The sequence below is a fragment of the Oryzias latipes genome, chromosome 7, assembly GCF_002234675.1.
Source record: "Oryzias latipes chromosome 7, ASM223467v1".
In the NCBI taxonomy this organism is placed as follows: Eukaryota; Metazoa; Chordata; class Actinopteri; order Beloniformes; family Adrianichthyidae; genus Oryzias; species Oryzias latipes.
In genome coordinates, this window is record NC_019865.2 from 23783611 (window position 1) to 23804788 (window position 21178).

At 40.7% G+C, this 21178-nt stretch overlaps 1 protein-coding gene across 2 annotated transcripts in view; it reads left to right on the forward strand.

Annotated features, from left to right (window-relative positions):
* The window catches only part of LOC101161486 (arf-GAP with coiled-coil, ANK repeat and PH domain-containing protein 3), a 79587-nt gene that overhangs the window by 43757 nt on the left and 14652 nt on the right, over positions 1 to 21178 (forward strand). For both annotated transcript variants that reach the window (XM_023956872.1, XM_023956873.1), the window contains exons 5-15: positions 5037 to 5095; positions 6143 to 6326; positions 7116 to 7160; positions 7246 to 7341; positions 9035 to 9109; positions 12473 to 12484; positions 16140 to 16252; positions 17048 to 17099; positions 17292 to 17392; positions 18889 to 19000; positions 19620 to 19828. In XM_023956872.1, coding sequence (XP_023812640.1) covers positions 5037 to 5095; positions 6143 to 6326; positions 7116 to 7160; positions 7246 to 7341; positions 9035 to 9109; positions 12473 to 12484; positions 16140 to 16252; positions 17048 to 17099; positions 17292 to 17392; positions 18889 to 19000; positions 19620 to 19828 — 1058 coding nt within the window. The remainder of the gene's footprint in view (positions 1 to 5036; positions 5096 to 6142; positions 6327 to 7115; positions 7161 to 7245; positions 7342 to 9034; positions 9110 to 12472; positions 12485 to 16139; positions 16253 to 17047; positions 17100 to 17291; positions 17393 to 18888; positions 19001 to 19619; positions 19829 to 21178) is intronic.

The following is a 21178-nucleotide window of genomic DNA, read 5'->3' on the forward strand; positions in this document are numbered from 1 at the left end:
TGCTGAGTGCCAGGCGTGCTTGTCGCAGCCATTCTCAGGAGCCTGTTGAAGCCTACAAAAGAAATCCAAACACTGCACGGCCCTAGACGAACGCCATGCAGAACCGAGGTCCATGAAAAGCACAAGAGGCTCTGCTTTTTGCTTTTTCCAGTCCAGCAGCACACGACAGATCAACAAGCCGTCTTGTGTGAATGTCAAAAGCCAGCCAAGTTTAGCCCTCCTCCAGAATGTCTTCCACGTCGGCGTCAACAAACCGAGCCCGCCGTTTTCATCGGTTTGAGGTCAATTCGAGCATGAAGCTACATTTGACTGAATTAATTATTCACCCGTGTTTGAGTCTGTGAACATGCATTAGGAATGAAGGATAGGGGTGGCTGGGTGGGTGGGTTGGCGGGCACACGTGCAGATAGACTCACATTTCAGCTGCGAAAACTCACAGTCGGAATTATTCGAGTACTCTGTACATTTTTAACCCTAATTCTTTGGATCTATTTATGTTTTGGGGCGGAACGCGTGCGCTGCTGCAGGAGGAGAAACCAACCCCCACATGAGATGCCAGTGTCTCAGTTATATTAGGAAACTGCAAAAAAATAAAAAAAATAAAAACCCGGCGGGATTTCCTCTGCCTGCTCGTATTTTGCAGTGGTCCTAATCCATGAAGAAAAAACTTCTTTTTTTTAAATCTTCAGGTCTCATTGATATTTTCAGCTGCCTGCTTTTATTTCTCTTGCTTTGATTGTTTTTGGATGAGATTAGGATCAACCCAGTGTGAAGAAGTCATTTCCAAGTTAGCCCAGGCTAGCATAAACAATGGAAACTGTTGAAAATAATGACCTTTTTTCTGTAACAAAATCCTCTTACTGCCAAAAATTGCCCTTTTTTATAATTCAGCCTAACTGTAAAGTTGTAAAAAACAATCCAAATGTGCATTTGCACACAATGACAATGACCTGTTTGACACAATATTCCCTCATTCACCTTTCGCCCTCTCGCTGTTATGCAGGTTTTTTTTTCTATGCAGTTTTTTTATGTTGTTTCTGTTTTTTTTCTTTTTTACAGCGCGCTGTGTTCTGTTTCCTGGTTGGTTGGTTCATTGGCACACTAAAAAAAAGAAGAAGAAGATTTTCTTATGAAATATGAGTTATTTTCGCAGCTCATTTTCCAACCCGGAAGTAAGACGACTCAATGTATGAGGCACCGCCTTTTCCTCCGTGTGGGTGCCGCCCATTTCATGACATCATCCTAGAGCCGGCCAGCCAAACTTTTGCCGAGAGGGATGTACATATTGTGCATAGAAAAGTAAAGCGTTTAGCCGATCACCGCTAGCTCCGTGGAGAAAGTGGGTTTTTGTGTTGGCCTGGGGGCGGGGCTGGCAGTGGAGACTCTTCCTGGAAGTAGCTGTTCCCCACTTTGTGATGTCACAATGTGAGAACCCACTTGAGATGTGTGAATGGATCAAAATACCGCGTTGGGGTTGTTCTTTGTGAGGAATTAACATTACAAAACACTTAAAACCTCCATAAATTTTATTAGCCATTATTTAGGCTCTTTAAATGTAACAGAAGCACATTTAAAAAATATTTTTGTTATTTATGTGACAATTATCCACCCAAAAATCTTACTTCTCTCATTAATTTGGCCAACAGGCTTCAGTCTCATCAAATCTGATCAAGAAGGAAGTGAAAAACTGGCTTTTAGCGATCTCGACTTATTTTAGGTGGTGGTCTTACTGAAACAATGTGACCTTTTTTAATATCAATTTAAGGTTTGTTAGTTTTTATTTGTCGGTTCGCTGCAGAGCTACATTTAACAAAATACTACGGTCGGCTTGCTATATAGCTGCCAGCATAAAAAATACTTCCCACATTGTATTCCTCGTAGGAATATACTTCAAGTTTCACACAGAAGCACCGATTCAGAGCTAAGGATGAACTTTATGGTTAACATCTGGGATAAGAGATGTTTTTTTTGACCTTTTAACACCAGGACTTTAGCCCCAGTTTTGACGTTCTTTGGATTATCGTAACTATTTATTCAATAATTCAATATAATATCAAGAAATCAATAAATCAATATAATTGCAACCGACTCTGACGCAGATAAAAATCAGCTTCGGAATCCATTGGAATTATGTTCATTGCATTGGCGAGAACTTTGGTATGTAAGGGATAATGGTGTGCATGGTTACTTTTTAACGCACGCCGTGGAAGCCTGAACTGTCTGATGCGAAGCTTTCATGAAGTGCGTTAAAAAGTGATAACGCACACTTTGTCGGCCATTAACCCACTAATTCCATGGTCACTTACAAAAGCAATACATATTAACCAGTTGTTAATCCTTAATTCTTGTTTCTTTTCTGATTTGGATCGTTTTCTCACAAAAAGCGGACTATTTGTTACGATGCGCCGCATCACGTAACAAATAGTCTGCGTCGCGCTGTGCCACCGCTGCAGTGAAGATTGGGCAACATATATATCCTGATCTTTCCGATGGGTTGAATAAAGCATCAGTTCAGAGAGAAAGTTCACCTCTTACCGTTTGTTTTTGTCCAAATGATGAAGCAAAAGTTTTTTTTAAGGAAGCCGGCGCAGTGATACAAAACATTTAAGCTAGGTGACCGGAACTTCTTTTTTCACCGTGCGGTTATCAGGTTTTAACGCACACCCAGCAGCCAATCAGAATAAAGTATTCACCCGGACCATGGTATAATAAAGGGTTAACTAACGGTTAAATAAAAGATGGTCAATAGGAATTAGAAAGAAATGAACTGATAGGAGTCAGTCCACCATGTTTATGCAAAGCAAACAAAAGGCTAACTTTTATCTTCTTATGGTTCTTGATTCTCTTTGATCCTGTGCAAATACAACCGGTGGGTTTGTGGAGTCATGAAAGCCTGATGTCGTCCTGCTTTAAAAGCGGCGCAGGAATGCGTCAAGCCTCGTTCAATTCCCGATCCAGAAAGCTTCTCAGCGGCGCTCCTTCCTAACACAAACACCACTCTTCTGGTGTGTTTCTTTAACCGAGTCACCTTGGCTTTCAGGTCTGCTGCAAAAAACGGGGCCGTTTTCCTCTCCATATGTGCGCCGGCCTCTAACGAGAGAAAGTCCCACTCGCACTTTTCTCAGAGCTTGTTAAACTGCATCTAGGGAAGCAGATTGAGGACACGTGCTCGATCAGACACTGCCTTTAAAAATTCTTTGTTTGTAACAAGCTGGAAGACTTGCAAGTAGTCGCGCAACTCAGCGTCTGGGGCAGCCGACAATTATGCAAAGGCAGGGCAGTAAATACAACCCGAACCCACAGGATCCAGTAAATGCCACCGCTTTCAGTTACCAGCCTTTTTTTTTTTTTTTTTTGTTCTAAAAGAAACTTCCCCTCTGTGTGAAGTCTGTGCAGAAAAGCAGAGGAATATTTCATCTGTGACCCCTGAGGTCAAACTTCTGTTGACACTTGTTTTCAAAGCAGCCTCCAAACTATGACGATGTTGATATTATTCCTTATGCGGATGAGACAGATCGGGCTGCGGTGTTGCAGGGTTACCCACATCCTCCCCACAGTCCAAAAGCATGCAGTGTTTGTGCTGGTCTGACGAGCAGGTGTTCCCAGAATCCTCGCTTTCCTTTAAAAGAAAGGGGATGAATGGATGCAAGGCCCAGCCGCTCTATTCGCCCAATTGTTGCGGAAATGCGACAGTTGGGGTTCCCCCGCAGTGGAAGTGGCTCCGCTGTGTGACGTTACACCGGCGGGCTCTTCCCTACCCTCTCCCTCCCTCCTCTTCTCGCTCTCTCCCTCCCTTTTTGCCCGAGTGACCTATTTAGCGGCGTCAGTCTAAGAGGGCGTGCGTGCATGCGGCGGGGAGGGAACTGGAGTTAGGAACATCCAGCTAAAGGTCGTGTGCTGCCTGATTGAAGCAGACCCGGTCCGGTCAGAGCGGAGTGTTCACCATCCCGCCACTCCAACAGGCATCACTGTCCAATCCCATCGGATCGGATGACTAAATCGCAGAGAAGCAAGACGTCCTTTGTCGCCCTCTGTTGGTCAAAAGTTTAAGCAGCTCGAATGAGATTTGCCTCCAAAAGATCAATTTATCTCAATTTGTGAAGTACAGAGCAGTTTATCAAAGTTGGAGAAATATAACCAAAACCTTTTAAGTTGTTTGTTCAGCTTTTAAATAAAAACGGTGCACTTTACTCCCAATCCAAGATGTATTTCTTTAAATGAGCACAATAATAACTTCGACAGAACCCCACGAAATCTTGTAATTGTTTCTCTTAATCACAGTTTTATTATTTTACTTTATAACTCAGTATTTTACTATTTCAATGTTTTAATGTATTTGTAACCTGCTTTTTGGCCTGGACTCTTTTGCAAAAGAGGTTTGTAATCTCGATGGTAATATCCTGGGTAAATAAAAGTCAATATTTTAAAAAAAAAGATTTTCTTTAGATTTTTGTTCTTTATTTAATAAAAAATATGACAAAGGAGAAAATTAAAAGATCAAACGTCAAAGCTAAGGTTATTACAGTCCACATGAAAACCCTTTTTTAGCGTTTTGTCACTTGTTGAACTAAAATTTAGGAATTTATAAGTGTAGAGGCTCAAAAAAGAAGAGATTATTTTTCAAAAATGACTGAAATCAGTTAAACTAAATTCTTGGTAGTTCAATGATTCACGTTCCCAATGATTCAGTTCAAACCTCCATTTTTGGTCAGTGTTTTGTTTCAGTTCTATTTATGATTTGTGTTTTACTAAAGGACAACAAAAAAAGGTTTAAAAAAATTGCTAATAAGCAAGTAACAATGAAGAAAAACCTTATGGTTGACTTATAATAAGCCTGGTGTAATTAAACAATAAATAAATCCTTGTGTTTGACACTTTCAGCATAAATGTAATGATATGCAGTAGAGATGCAACGATTCACTTTCCCCACAAATTGGTTCAATGGTTTTAAACAGAGAACCATGGCATTCCATCTAAAAACCTTGTCCATGTTTATAAAACGTCTTTTCTAAAATGACGATCTTTTTGCATTTCAGATCCTGTTCGATCAAGCTCAGCGCTCTGTGAAGCAGCAGTTGCACAACTTTGTCAAAGAGTGAGTAGACCTGCTTTTTCAGTTCCTGCACAAACCTACTTCATCAAAAATTCAACCGGGGCAAAAAAAAGAGCAGAGTCTTCAACTTTTTTTTAATTTTTCAGGGGTGGTTTCGTCCTCGTTGACCCGTGGGGTCCTTTTTGGGTGTCCCAATTTTCTTTTTTTTAATTTTTTTAAAATTTCTTTTTATAGAGTTTTTAGCATATTTTCAAAACAGAAAACACTAACAGATCACAAGAACGATTTGTGGAAAGAAAAAAAACAAACAGAATAATGTAGAAAAAGAAGGGTGTCCCAATTTTCACAGTGTTTCCTCTAATTATGATGAGGACGTTTTTAGCCAAAAACAAAAACGGTGTTGTTTTCTAAGACATAGTTTCTGCAGAGCGGCAGGAGTTAACTAATAGTTTGCATCTGATTTGGGGGTGGGACTGTTGTGGCACGGTAAGCCCGTCCCCACTTGACATCATCCATCTGTTTACACCCCCCCTCAGCCCCTCATGCCCCAACAGAAATAGCTAGCAATATTAGAGCATTCCAGTCGTACAGTTTTAATTCAGATTCCAGTTCAGACAAGGAAAGCAAAGACGTTTATGGATCTATTCATCAGCAAGTAGAGAATGGAGCAGAGCAGGGAGTTCTGGCCCACTCCATTGTCAAAGCTATAACCTTTCTGAAATGCCATTTTTTCATCTGCTCCTGATTCACAGTGATTTGAATAAAGAAATACTCACAAATGCAAACTTTAAGCCTAATTTCTCTATATGTGTCCTCCATCTTTTTTTTCCTCTATTTTGCACTGAACTGCTGAACAATTGAATTTCCCCAACGTGGGATCAATAGAGAATATCTCTATCTCTATCTATCTCTATCATCAGAAAAATGCCATAAGAACATGTTGAAAACACCAAAGACCCCTAATGTTGTCAGAGGGGGTCTTCACAGATTAACCTTCTTCAGCCCAAACATGATGTCACAGGCGTGTCGTCATCATCATCAAATCATCGGAGACTTGTTGACTTGAACCTTTTCTGCTTTGGTGTTTAGGGACGTCCGAAAGTTCAAGGAGACGAAGAAGCACTTCGACAGGGTCCGCGAGGATCTGGAAATAGCGCAAGTGAAGAACGCCCAGGCGCCCAAGAACAAGCCCCACGAGGTGGAGGAGGCCACCGGCACGCTCGCCATCACCCGCAAGTGCTTCCGACATCTTGCTCTGGATTACGTCTTGCAGGTCAGAAAACAAACCCCAAATAAAAAAGATCTCCTTCAAATCTCAGCGATGCGTTTGCGGTTTGTGAGTCAGTCAGGGAAGGATCAGATGATCTCCCCTCAGATGAAGAATTGGAGTCAACGTGGAACATGAGCTGACTGTTCCTGCTTCTCATGGCGGCTGGAGGGGCAACAAAAGAAAGGGTGGGGAGGATGATTCAGAGCAGACGCTCCTGCCGTCTTTCCAGTCTTCAGCGTCTTCGGGCGGCGCTCAGACAGATGACCCTTCTGAGGCCTAATTGAAAGTGTCTCAAGGCAGAGGAAGTCAAAGCTGCAGGGCGAAGGGCTATATTCGGGAGCTGGCATCGCAAATGTAGCACAAAATGTCTTTTAGGCTCGCATCAGATGCGACATACAATGCAGCGGCAGCCCGCGCCTTAGGGATTCAGTCCGGCGTGCTGTCACGTTGGTGACTGCACTACAGTGTTGCGTGGTACCTGGCCTACTGCGTCAAATAAATGTCTCAAGAATCAAATTAACCACATTCGCCAACAATTCGTTTTTCTCTGGTTCTTAACCAGCTGGGAGTGATCGCCACAGTTATTTAAACACACCCACATTCAAGAACCTATCGCTCCTCGACCAGAAGCAAAACAGGAAATCACACAAACCCATCTCATAATAAAATACACAATAGAAAACAAATGCAAAATAAAACAAGAAATTGAGATGGCTTTTCAGCACGGCGCCATGCATGAAGCCCTTTTGAGTGCATCCATTTCTCTGTTTCATCGCTTTGTTTTCTCTGCAGATCAATGTCCTTCAAGCGAAGAAGAAGTTCGAGATCCTTGATGCAGTGAGTCTTTGACTCTCCTGCTGCTGTTGTGTTTCCATGAATTGTGCGTGCACAGAGGCTAAACTGATTTGTGCTTCCCGCTCAGATGTTGTCCTTCATGCACGCCCAGTACTCGCTGTTCCAGCAGGGCTTCAACCTGCTGCATGAGATCGACCCCTACATGAAGAAACTGGCAGCAGAGGTGAATTTTCAATCTCTAATACCCAGCATGCAACTGGGCAGCTAAGACATGACTCCATGTTTAAAAAAAGAATAAGGTGTATCTATTAATTGTACCGTACTCTATTTCCTCAATATAAGGCGTACTTAAAAACCTTTTTTTTTTTTTAAACGACAGTACGCCTTAGAATTCGGAGTGCTCTATACATGGATTAACTCTGGTTGTATTTACTGACATTGAATCAGTTTTGAGAGGCACACGGCGCTCGGTCAAAATGTCTGTCTGGTTTTCTTATGCTTTGCGAGCAAGGTCATTGTAAATATGTAAATGCGACTTGCGCACAGCAGTGTCAGACTGTGTTTTTTTTAAGTGTTACTAAGAAGGTTGGGAGTTAGCGTAGTTACAAACGAGGTTACAGGAATTGTGAATACGCTAACGCTTCTAATGTGTCCCAAACAAGAATTAGAATGACTGTAAGCGCAGCTAATGAAGTCCGACTGACGTACAAACTTAACTTTGACTGTTTCATCTTGCGTAATGGGACCTATAGTTCATCTGGCGCCTTGTTTATGACATTAAGTTCAGAAATTGACCATTCATTGATGGTCCATCTTAAAATCCGGTGTGTCCTGCCGTGAGGAACAAACCAAATATGACTACTGTAGTGAAAATGGCTTACTGTGCTTCTGGCTCCAACCACATGAGGTCAGGTCCGTCACCGCCATGTTGGAGGCAGACATTGTGAGCTAGAAACGATTGGTCTGAGTCAGTCTGAGTCATCGTTTCTACGACAACCACAATCGCCAATCAGGAGTGAGCTTGGTGAAACTCCACACCCCTGCAATTTGCAAGCAGGCTTGGGAGAATCTGTCAGCGTGAGGCCACATACTTTTACTGAGGCATCTGATTGGTCGGTTTATAACTTTAATAACTTGAAATACAGAAAAAATGAAGAAGAAAAAAAAAGGTAGCAGAACAAGAATGGTTATTTTGTTTATTTCTCTATAGAAGTCGGTGGGATTTTGGCTTCTTTGAACCAGCAGGTATTCCCTATGTGAAATGCAAGGGAGGAGGAGGGGGGAGGGGTCACTCAGTCCAGTTCTCACATACAATCAATGGGAGGAAGCTCCAGCAGAACAGTAAGGACGACCATCTGCGTCTGTGATCAGTTTGGGTCACAGGGGTTAAAAAAGAGAAGAAGGAAAACTCCTTGGAACATCTGTTTAAAGACGAGAGAGGAGTTCATGACCGCAACAACGACATTCTGTCATGGAAAAGAAGAAGAGCAGACACAGGAAGGCATTACGACGAGGACGGTGAGGAAAAACCATCTAGAAAGTAGCATAAAGCAAAGGGATGACTGGGTCACAAAGGTCATTCTCTGACCTCATAGTTTTCCAGATAGGGAAGGAGTCTGCCCTCAGAACTGGAACAGGAAGTGGACTCTAAGAACTATTGCAAAGATTAAAGAACAAAGATGGTGGAAACTAGATGTACGAGCAGGTTAGAGAACTATGAAGTCCCGCTCGTGTGCACCGTTTGGCTGTGCGGCAGTCCGGTTTTCACTGCAGCACTGAATCCTTCGTTAGCCAGCGACTGATTGGCGGCTGTGGAAAAAGGATTCAGGGCCAGCTGCTGCCAATCATTCAGGCTCTGCAGCGTCACTGTCCGTCGTCCAGCACACGTCAGACATGTCCCCCTTTGTGCCTTTCAGCTGGATCAGCTGGTGATCGATTCGGCAATGGAGAAGAGGGAGATGGAGCACAAACACGCCACCATCCAGCAGAGGGTAAGCTGTGATATCATATATATATAAATATATAATATATGTATAATAATATAAATATATATTAAAAGTATAAAAACTGTTGTGTCACTTAGTAAAAAAAATAAAATTTGTCCAGTTTGTCCATTTGATGGTAATCTCCTGTCATTTAACTAAAGTCAGATGACAATATTCACGCATAAAATCCAACAGAAATTCTTTACTTTTCAGTAGTTTATATGATTATATAAAGTCAGATTTGTCAAAGCACGGCTTTCTTGTTTTTTATCTCACTTTTCTGCATGTTTAAAGAAAACAAGGAGAAAATAAGTTGTTCCGTTTCTGCTATTGTAACATGATGTGGTACTTTGCCTTTTTGGTTCATTTTTGTAGTAATGAGGGACATGTCTGTATTTTTGTAGTTTTATCGCAATCAATTTGATCTTCCCAAAAGTCAGTATGATCCCAATTCTTACATTTTTTCAACATTTTCTTTCTCTAATTTAAAAACGTTTTTTGTCCAGGCCTTGGCAGAGCTTTATCTCCCCTGATCACGGCGCGTCTCTTGCTTTATGAAGTCTAAGTAAATAAACGGCGGTCTGTTTTGCCGCTCGGTCCTTCTGTCGTGACTGGGGAGGGATTAGACCCGCGCAGCTCGGAGGTGTTTGATTAATCTCCCTAACAAAAGCCACACATTGATAAGCTGTAAATCAGGTGGAACTAAGTGTTTTTCCTAATCCATGCTGCGGACGTCTGAGGATGGCAGCCGTCAGCACAAGTCGGAGCCTTAGCAGACCTTCAAAGTGCTGACTGCAAATATTTCTGTCTGAGTGGATCGAAACCATCAAAGTAGATGATGGAAGAAAAGCAGCTTTCTATTTGAAACATTTTATTTTCAATGTGTACTGAAAGAATAATAGAGGCTGAAAAGAATGTAAAAAAAACTGCTGGAATGAATTTTAATGCAACAAATAGTTTTTTTTTAACCATTTTTGTCAATTCCAAAGGACTCCATGTAAAACATATGAATTTCTTTTTGGTTTGGTGTACTCTAGAATTGGCTTATGAGACATGAATTACTTATTTTATCACTATATCAATATAATTAGTGAATTTAAACAGTGTTTGCCAATAAAAAGTGCTTGTTGAGATAAGAAAAAAGCTCTGTGCTGCCGAAATAAACGTTTTAAGTGTTTGCATGTATAAATCTATACTAAGATATGAGATGAAAAACACTGTTGGATGATATCTAGTGTTTTTATGTATTGTCAGGCTGAGTTAAATCATGGTAAATAAAAAGTAAAAGAAAATTGCATTCTTCAGTGCTGCAACATAAGAGATATAAGGATAAATCTTTCCAGTTACTTGCTCTATTTTCTATCCATTTGTAAATCTAGGTTGTTTTTTTTTACTTCTTCCGTTACGTTTTCATCATCCTCAGTGTTAAAAAGACACTTTTCTGGACAGAATTTATTTCGTCATCGCTTGCTCAAATTCAAGTTAAATGAGGCGATTTGCACTACGGCCAAAAATTTACAGTCGTGGCTGATGTCATCAGCAGGTGTCATGTTTCCCAGCGATCGGGCGATCCCGCTCCGATGGCCCTGCGACCGATCCCACCTGAGCCATTAGAAATCCCGTTAGCATATAAACCGGCCCTTAGGAGGTGGGAAGAAATGTGTTTTATTGTGGACATTTTTTTTAAATTTATGCTTCCATAAATTAAATATTAAGTGATTGGATGACCTGTTAGCTTAAGTCTTAGACATGGACCCAAACCAGGGGTTCAACTGTACGAGTGCCGTGGGTTTTTGGGTTGTTTGGGCCCTTGAAGGGTTGTTTGTAGAGAAGAGCGACCGCATCTTAAAAGGAGCTCAGGTGTGTCTTGCTGTCCCCTTGAGGCTCGTACGGCCACCTCAAGAGACTTCATTAAAATTCAGGATTCTTGTATTGTCATTTCTTCACAGGGATAATACGAAATTTGTTTCTCTGGTCCCAGGCCAGGCGTTTACAGTGAAAGACAGGAAGAGACATATCAATGTGATAAATTATGATTTCTATTGAATATTGCACAGAGGAGAATATATAACAGTAATAATTCCCATGATTATTGCACCGTCCTATAGTTATTGCACAGAGATTTAGCAAGTTGTCCGTGGGGGGCCTCCTGCCTGAGGGGAGCAGGGAGAACAGAGGGGTGAGTGGGGTCTTTCAGGGTGCGGGCCGCTCGTTTCCTGCATCTGGTCTCGTAGATGTCAGTGGTGGTCTGCAGGCTGCAGCCCACAGTCCTCCACGCGGCTTTAGAAAATGGAACGTACCATTATCCTGCGCGTGGTACATGGATTATTTAGGATTTGTTAGAATAATGTAAGTAGTGCACACAACTACGCTCTGGTTGTCTCATTTCCTAAATTCTAACAGTCAGGCTGCACTCAAGGAACCCACATTCATCAAATGAACAGCACAATTGTTCTCTTTGCTCAGTCCCCAAGATTTGGGGGGTTAAAAAATGGAAAATCTGTGTGACACGCCTTGCCTCGCCTACTTCCTCCTTACTTATGTTGCATCAGTGTTTGCCATGACGTGTTGCTCACAGCAGGCTCACAGAAGGGCCACCTGCGTACAGGTCTGCCTATTATGCAGCCCGTATCCACCCATATAAGGGCAGTTTCAACTTTAGACCAAACTGCTCAGTGTGAAACCATAGGAACAGTAACTCAAACTATTGTTTAGGGGGCTATTTTCCTTTGCTCCACACACTTTTTCTGCTATTCTTCACAAATGAGGCATTGAAGCTCATAAGCTCAACACCTGACAGTGTTTTGAGCTTATCCATCTCACTGGTTAGAAGCTGCAATTGAATTTCTGACAAAGAGCATTCATGTTTTAACTGTTCACAGTGTGAACATTAAAAAAAAAAAAAATGGACGTATCACATGACCCATCATATCCAAGCAGCATCCGTGTCTGTACACCGGATAGCATGTTTAATAATTCACAAAGCCTTAATTTGGGTGGGCTGGTGTCTGGCTCCCCTGTACCCCGGGATCAGCGGCCATCTGTCAGACCGCTCGCCCTTAACGTTTCCCCTCCAGGCAGTGTGGTGGTTTTCTCTGTGGCCAGTTATGGATCTGGGAGACGCTCCTTACAGTCTGACAGGGGGGTGGGGAGCATGTCGTGGTAAACGTGTGAGGGCGCGAGCTGGAGCTTGTCGTGAGGGTTTCTGCTGTGGTGGAAGTCCAGTCAGGAGAGGGGATGAGAGGTGCTGCAGACCTGAAAGATGATCAGATCATTGGGGGTGAAGACATTCTGCTGCACAAGACTCTAACTCTGTTTTCTTTTCTGTTTTTTTTTTTGTATGTTTCCAACGGCCTGGTCTTCCTCCAGACCCTCCTGCAGGTCAGTACTCTGCTTTTTGTTTGAATGTCTCTTTTTTTCAAGAACCGGATCCATTCATCCATCATTTGCATCCTAAATTAATCACTTGACTTTAGAAGAGATAATAAATTTACTTAAACGTACTAAAAGTCTCACTTAAGTGTTAAAAGTCTTTTCTAAGGAGTAGAAAACTTTACTAAAGTTTTTGACATGAAAAATTTTATTTGTGTCTAATATTCTTTTTTCTACTTGCTCTATACTTCTATACATCAATATCGTCCCGTATAAATATTTAAGTTCTAAGATTTGTATCGTATATAATTGCACTTTTATAAAAGTTAAAAAGTAAAGTTAGTAAAAAGTGGAGAAAAAACATTACATATAGAGAATCTGGCAGAATTTGAGGACATTTTGCAATGAAACAAACGTAATTGATAAAAAAGTGACTGACGCAAAGCAATAAAATGTTTTTGAAATAAAGTCACAACAACACAAATGGGATTTCATCAAAATATCTGTTTTTTAAGGCTTTCAATGGTTTAATTTAAAATTTGCGAGAAGGAAAAAAATTTCTCCATAATTTACAACTCACGTATCCTAAAACTGCTCTCATGCAGCTTCACCATAAAGGTCTTTGTTCATGTAAAAATATGCTAACTAGAGGAGCACAGGAGAGGCATCCAGTCATCAGTCAGAGCAAGTGGAAACCAGAGTCAAATCTTCTGCCGTCAAAGTTATTCATTTTTAAATGCTGCTTTAATGGAGAAGTGCTGTTCAGAGAGTAACTCTGCCTTTAGCTCCAGATCCACCTCCACTGTGGCTCTGCAGTGACCTGCTGCTGCTTTTACCCCAAAGCTTAGCGTTAAATGCATTCAAAAGTTTTACTTCTGATCCTCTTTTAATCTATTTTCAAAGCATTAAACATGATTATGCGATTTTTAGTCTAAATTTAAAAAAAACCTTTGTCGTTTTTCTAGGACCTAGTTTCTGCAGAGCAGCAGTTGTGGGCAGGACTGTTGGCACATAGCGACCCCATCCCCCTTTCCCCTTCCCGCTACTGAGAGTGGAGTGCAGGGGGTGTGTGGCCCACCCAGTGTATTTTTTACATCACAAATAAGAACTGTTTTTTTTGTTTTTGTCTGCTCCTGATTTACTAAAATCCGAATTAAGAAATAATCAGGAATGCAATTTTGAGCTTACTTTTCTTCATATTTGTCATCCATCATCTAGAAAAATGCCACCAGAACATGTTAAAAACACTATTTTTTCATAGTCTTTAAGATATAAACTGTTTTCAAACTAAATTAAAAAGAAACGTTTCCTTTTTTATTTTAGATCTTTATTCAGGCAGAAGTTTTCCTTAAACACTTACAACCAGAGCTGATTAGCTCTAAAGAAGTTTAAAATGCCACACGGTTTCTGTTCTGGTTCTGTTTTTTACAATGTTATCAATAAACTGCCATTTTTTTAATCATTTATAGTCAAAAATCCTTTTGATGCAAGTTAACGGGACAGTAAACAAGATACAATGTGGAAAACATTCAGATCTAGTTAACACCTTTAACTTTTTTGCACGTTGTGGGTTGTGTTTACATGTTGTTTCTTGTTGATTCTTAGTTTTTGGGGAACCCTTACGGTGAAAAATGTTCACCTTTGAGACTATATCTGACATTTTAGGGGCAATAAAACAAATGAATATGCAAAGTGCAATGAAAATACTGTGAATATTTGTGGCGTCACGATTCCTGAACAAAGTTGATATAATTGTATAAATCTATCTTCTTGGCTGATTTATTCTCTCTGGTGGATTTTCTTGATCCTCTCAAAGCAGAATAAGTGAAAGTCTTCAAACTTCCTGTGATCAGCCTGAGATGGCCCAGATATTTTTGAACTGATATCTTTGACGGATCCGTCAACACCGGAGCGCAGACGGCAGATCTTCTTTTTCAATGATTTGTGGTCTTTTTGGAATACCTCAGTCAGCTGTGGGCCGGATGTGTCCGTCTTGGAGGAGAAGGTGTTGAGGAAGCGCAGCTTGGGTTGAGCAGGTCCATGGGGGATTAGCTGGAAGGTAGAGGAGCAGATGTCTGGCAGGCGTTTGACAAATTCTGCAGGGATGATGGCACAGAAGGACCCGGAAGGTGACGGAGGAGCACTGACGAGCAGATTTAGTAATCACTGCTAAGAAGTGAGCTCGGCTGCGACTGTTCTGACGCACCTTCCTGCTTCTGCTGCGGCGCAGAGATTGGCCCGCTCTGAAGCCTGCTCAATAATTCACACTTGTTCACTTTTTTATTTTTTTTGCCTGTGTGACGTCCCTTGATGAAAAATAGATGATCCTTGTCGTTCGCCGGAGAGATGCTCAGTTTGTTTCGGTGTTTCCAGAAGGTAAGCCGCATTTCAGCTTTAGTTTTTCTGGCAGCTGTAAATGTTGCGCGTTTGCTGGTTGAGGCGGAGGGCCAGAGACATTCCTTCTGGGTCACCATGGGGGCAAAAACTCCCACCCACTTCAGGGGGTTTGTTAAGCCTTAGCAAGCCCTGCAGAGTCAGAGCAGCCCGGCTGTGTTTTTGGGTCAGGTGCAGCTCCGTGTTGTTGGCCAATCTTTGGCAGCTGTATGGTAATTAGCTGTAATCCTGAGGTTCATAGTTCGGTGGGCAGGTGGCGGTGGCAGGAGGGGGGGGAGGACGCGTCAGTGCAGGAATTCCTCTCTGGGCTGCAGCAGCTTTTAGCAGGAAGACCTGCTTCTGATCTGACATTTCCGTTTTCTCCGTGCCGATTCGGACTTTTGGGGGGGTTCTCCATGCTGCTGAAGCACGTTAAGCGCTTGAAAATGAAGCTCTGTTGCTGGCGTGACCACAGCTCGGTGGGTGCATAACTTTAGATGCTTCTTTCTGCACGTTTTCTGCCAATATGGATGCTGAATCAAAGCTGTCGTGATGATTGTTGATGCACTTTTTGTCCATCGTTATATTGATCGACACTGACACAGGATCAGCTGTGGATTTACATTCTGTTTCTCAGGATTATTGATAATCATCTCTTATTTAACATCACATAATCACTTAAATGAATATTTAGTAGGGGAAATGTACAGTTTTTATATAAATATAGCTTTTTAATACATTAATTACAATTGTTTTAATACAGGCTGTTTACCTTAGTTGTCAAAAATAATATCGAAATATAACAATTTCTAATTATACCTTGACTATATAGCATTTAAACAGGCTGTTGTTGCTAAAATAAGTGATGACTGAAGTTTAGTTCAATAAAAATTAGTCAAAATAGTTTTTAACTCTGTCTGAATACACACTAAAAAAGGCTTTAATTGTGATAGTTTTGGTGCAGACTTTTATTTTGTAATATTATTTGAACAACAGCCGTTTACTTTAAAATTAAGTGCTAAAAACTAAATTCATTCTTGACCTTTTGTGTATTTAACGGCCTGTGTCATGCTAACATCAGCTGAGTCATGAAATGCCTCGGTGCATCAGGACAAAGTGAAACGTCCCTACATACGTGGACCGGCACGTGATCGTTTCTGCACGGTCACACAATTGTTGCTGATTCCGTTGGCGTGTGCTGACGGTCCAGCTATGATGGGAAAGCGTGTCACCCACTGAGAGGTTTGGACGGTACGATTTTCACCTGCGGCGTTTGTGTGTTGGCTTCTAGGACTTCTCCTATGACGACTCAAAGGTGGAGTTCAACGTGGACGCGCCCAATGGTGTGGTGATGGAAGGCTATTTGTTCAAAAGGGCCAGCAACGCTTTCAAGACCTGGAACAGGTGAACACACAATGTCATTTGTCAATCATTTGAAGCTGTTAAGGCTTTTCTGTCTCTTTCGGCGTTCCCCTATTTAAGCCAAAACATAACCAATCAAAAAGCATTTTTCAAAATAACAAAAATCAAAGTACAAAAATAAAAATGAAAGACACAGAACCAAGAATCTTTAAATACAAGTGGTGTCCTAAATAATCTGTTGATGATAATCTTCATGTCTGCTGGAACCTGCAGTGAAGGGTAAAGGAAGTGACAGATGCGAGCTAAAGGATCTGTGTCAGACTTTAAAAAGCTTTACAAAAAGAAACATCAGAGGGTTGGTGATGCTAAGTGTCTAACAGACGTTTCCGTCATGTGCATTCAAGAACGCGCTAAACGGACATACGGTGTTCACACAGGACTGTTGTTACCCGATGCTAGCACACACTGTACTAAGTGTTGAAGTGGTGCAAATTCAGCTGCTTAATGTTCTTGACTTGATTGCAGCCGGGCTCAAACCTCCGTTTTTATGTGTCCTTCGTTATCAACCTTTTAAATGGTTGGCACTTCCCTTCAACTGGTTTGACCTTCAACACACGTTTTGTTCGTAGAGCCCATACAACAAAGGTAAAGCCTGGCGTAGCAATGCGTAAACGCAAGTTTTGAAAGCAGAAGCCCGAAACGCGCATATTTTTACGTAGACTTTTCTGTGGAAGTGACTGCTTGAACGCGTGTTTCCGAGCCTGGTGTGAACGTAGCATAACAGGAATTTTCTGTCTGAGGGTAATAATTATTTTATTTCCCCCTTTTTCTCATCAGGCGGTGGTTTTCCATACAGAACAGTCAACTGGTGTATCAGAAGAAGTTCAAGGCAAGTCCAACTGTCTCGTAGTTACTTACCGATATATTAAAAAGTTTCAGAAAAGATAAGTATTTCTACTTCATGTTTTGTATTTGAAATAACTGAAATGCATTTCAGTTGTGTAATAAAATGGAATCAAGCAGCAGCTTTTTTCTTGCATTGTGACTGTGGACTGGAGCAGGACTGTGTTTGCTTCGGCAGGACTCCGTCACGGTGGTGGTGGAGGACCTGAGGCTGTGCTCGGTGAAACCCTGGGAGGACATTGAGAGAAGGTTCTGCTTCGAGGTTGTGTCTCCCTTCAAGTAAGAAGCACAAAAACAAGAGCATGCCTATACCATAAAATGATTTTTAAAAAAAGAAGAGCAACAAATAGTATGCTTACATTTTAAATGTTACATTCAAATCTTTGTTTTGATCTTTAGCTAATGTTTACAAAGTCTACATTGAATTATTTTTTTGTAACCTAATAATCCACCTTTGCTAACTGAAAACTTTGCATGCTAAACATGTAATGTCTGAATTCCCTCACTACTTCCTGATCCCTAAAAGTCCATATTAAGATTAAGATCAACTTTATTAATCCTCGTAGGGAAATTCAGTTGTAGTAGCAGCACCATAAAATAAAATAAATACAAAATGTACAGGGAAGAAAAATGTACAGGCAAAACTCTCAAAACTCTTAAATGTACACATGGCCACCAGATGAATTGTAGAGTCTGATGGCATATAGTTCTTTACAATCCAGTACCTTGGTTTATGATGCAGTTCGGACACAAGCTCACTACGTTATTTTTTTCAAGCCCTTTAACACCATAGCTTTAGCTCCAGTGTTGATGTTCTACCATAGCTCTTCGACCTTCACCTATTTATGTAGTTCCAGTGGGTTCTGTTGCGGGGAAAAGCAGCCTCGCCCCACAATGCAACACTTTACAGTAGTGAAGTGCTTATGCAGTCGATCGAAATCAAAACATCAAAATCCGCTCATTCACATTAATTGCGTGAATGGTGGAAGCGTTACGGTACGTCAAAGACAGAGCGTGTGATATATCGGTGTAGTTGCGGACTCCTCTAATATGAAAGGGGATAAACGGCTAATATGACATTTGCCAAAGTAAGGAGCTAATAAGCATGAACAGTTGATGAAGACTACTTATGAATTCGCTGGGTTCTGATGATGAAAACTTGAAGGATTTGTTAAAAGTAAATGTACATTTTTGTTTTCAAATGATCAATCAAACGCGATGCATTGTGGTCAATATTTGCCAATATAGTGAGCATGGATGTACGTCAGGTTTTTTTGCAGACTTCTGGGAAATTTTCAACATCCTAAATTTTGGAATTGCAGATTTGTAGACTACGGAAAAATGGTGAACATCGAATATGTGGCAATAAGCAGTGAGAAGGGAGGGAATTTTGACACAATGGCAGAAATGTAAATTTAAAAAAGAACACGGCATGGTTAAAAAAGGAAACGGTTAGTATGCAGATTAATAAACAAAAATACATATAAGTAGGATAAATAAAACAAAATAAAATGAACTAGAAGGAACAACATGAGCAACGGTAGCATGCTAGAATATAGCTACAAGCAGATGCTGGCATGCTAAACCACAAAGATAACCATTAAAAAAAGTTTTTTCTTCACTTAGCAAGAAAAATAGGACATTTTAGAGAAAGGAACTGAACATTTATATGATCTACAAGTGTTGTTTGTCAGCAAATGGATGCATAAAAGTATATTGTACAAAACTTTCGAAGGGAAACATGTCATCTTGAAGTGTTTTATCGTGCTGTACAGGAGCTGCATGCTACAAGCTGAGTCCGAAAAGTTAAGACAAGCGTGGATTCAGGCGGTCCAAGCTAGCATTGCATCAGCATACAGGGAGAGTCCAGACTCCTGCTACATCGAGGTAAGTTGGTATTCCTGAAGAAAACGAGCACAGGCTGCTTATTTTTCTATTTACCAAGTTTTCTTTTAGTTTTCCTAACCTTATCCTACGGTAATTGTGTTGGATTTCTGCTGAAAACGTTTCTTATTTTTATTGCCTGGTTTATTAATAGGTGAAAAGGAGATTGAGACCACTTTGCAATATTTCATTTAAAATGAAAAATATACACTTTCCTTTAGTCAGACAAATTGATCCACATATTAACGGAAATCTAAACCCACTCTATCTAAAGCCAATTAGAAAAGTATTCATTGCAGGTTTTTAAGGTACATAAATGAAAATATAATAATGATGTTTTTACATGAATTCAATTATTTGAAAGAAACGACTTCAGTATAAACAGTAAATTTAAAAAGAAAACAATAATTACTTTTAACTTTTGATGTAGTTTGTTAATTTCTTTTGTTAAGAAAAACACTTTTTGTTTTTAAAGGGATTTTTCAGCAAATAATTATTAGGTAATAATGTGTATCAAGCTCTGCTTCATTTGAGGGCTAGCATGCCACATTTCCCCTCTAATGGCTTTCTTTCCATTATGTAACATCCTGCCAATACATTGAACGTTGTTGTTTTTCTTTAGCATCTGGACAGGACAGCCTCCCCGTCCATCAGCAGCATCGATTCGGCCAGCGAGCCTCGGGAGCGCAGCACCAGAGGAGAGAACATCCTGCAGCGGATCCAATGCGTGCCGGGAAACGAGCAGTGCTGCGACTGCGGGCAGGCCGACCCTCGCTGGGCCTCCATCAACTTTGGCATCCTTCTGTGCATCGAGTGCTCAGGGATCCACAGGTGAAGTGCAGAGGCGCATTCGCACCTAAGCTCATTTACTTAGGTGACAACTTGAAGTGGTTACACTTTATTTTAGTGGTTTAGATACAAAAATAAGAAGACTTTGAATGACTTTAGATCATACGTTGTTGATTATCTTGTGGCTATAAAAGCCTTCAAGCCACATGCTGATAGTTTGTACTTTACCAGTTCTTCTGCAATAAAGTTTGATCCTCCATAGAAACATAGTCTGTCACGGTGTAGATACCAAAGGTATTCGGCCTGCAATAATTCTTCGGGGTCCTGTTCATGGTCTTGCGACTAATGATGATGTCACGCTACGGTAACACTGCTTGGACAAACTACATAGCTACATAGTGTCGAGATCTGCTCTATATTTTAGTTTCACGTTTCATTTTGTAACCTAAAGTTTGTTTCCCTCATAACTAATAATGCCATTTTGAATTTTTAGTAGTGTCTGACATAATGGTTTGTTACACCAAATGTATAATAGGCAGACACATTGGCAATCTAAACATGTTTTTCTAATGTGAGTAAATGAATAACTGTAAGAAAAATGTTTATTTATGGTGTGCAGTCTGGTTTAATTGGCTCAAATGTCAGTTTTGAACAGTTATTATTGCAAAGTTTATATTTCCTTTTTAAGACACGTTGAAAGCATTAATATAATAATTACAAAAACAACAAAAAACACAGCACACACGCCTTATTCTTTTGTTCAATTGTATTATTTTAGTTATCGAAACAAAAAAACAACCAAAAAACAAAGAATTAGCACTAAAACAAATGCTAAATGTCTTGAATCCAATTTTCTGCTCGTCTCCACAGCTGGCCACAGATGATATGCTGATAGGGGAGTTAAAATAAGTCCCCTTGTGATATATAGTGAGAAATTTACACGTACAAGTCATCTAGGTTTCTGTATTCTGAACTGTATTAGCTCTCAAGAAGAACGGTGTTCGCGTGGAAACTTGGGGACCAATAACTCTCTTAAAAGTCGTCAGACCAACAGATAGCCAATCACATAATGTGACGTCATCATTAGTCGCAGGACCCCGAAGGACCCCGAACAGTTATTGCAGGCCGAATACTTTTGGTACCTACACTGGTCAGAACAGCATTTCTAACATACTGACTAACAACACTTCTAAAACTGAGCTGGTGTGCAAAGATTGAAGCCACTTGCTGCATCTAGTCTGTAACAAAAATCCACTCAACAGATACATCAGAAGACAGATGTGTGAGGATTTTTTTTAATAAATACAAACATTTTTTTTAGCCTAATAAATAGCCCAGGGGTTTGAAATAGAAAGATATTACTTTTCAGCTCGAGTCAGTTTTAAATATGGA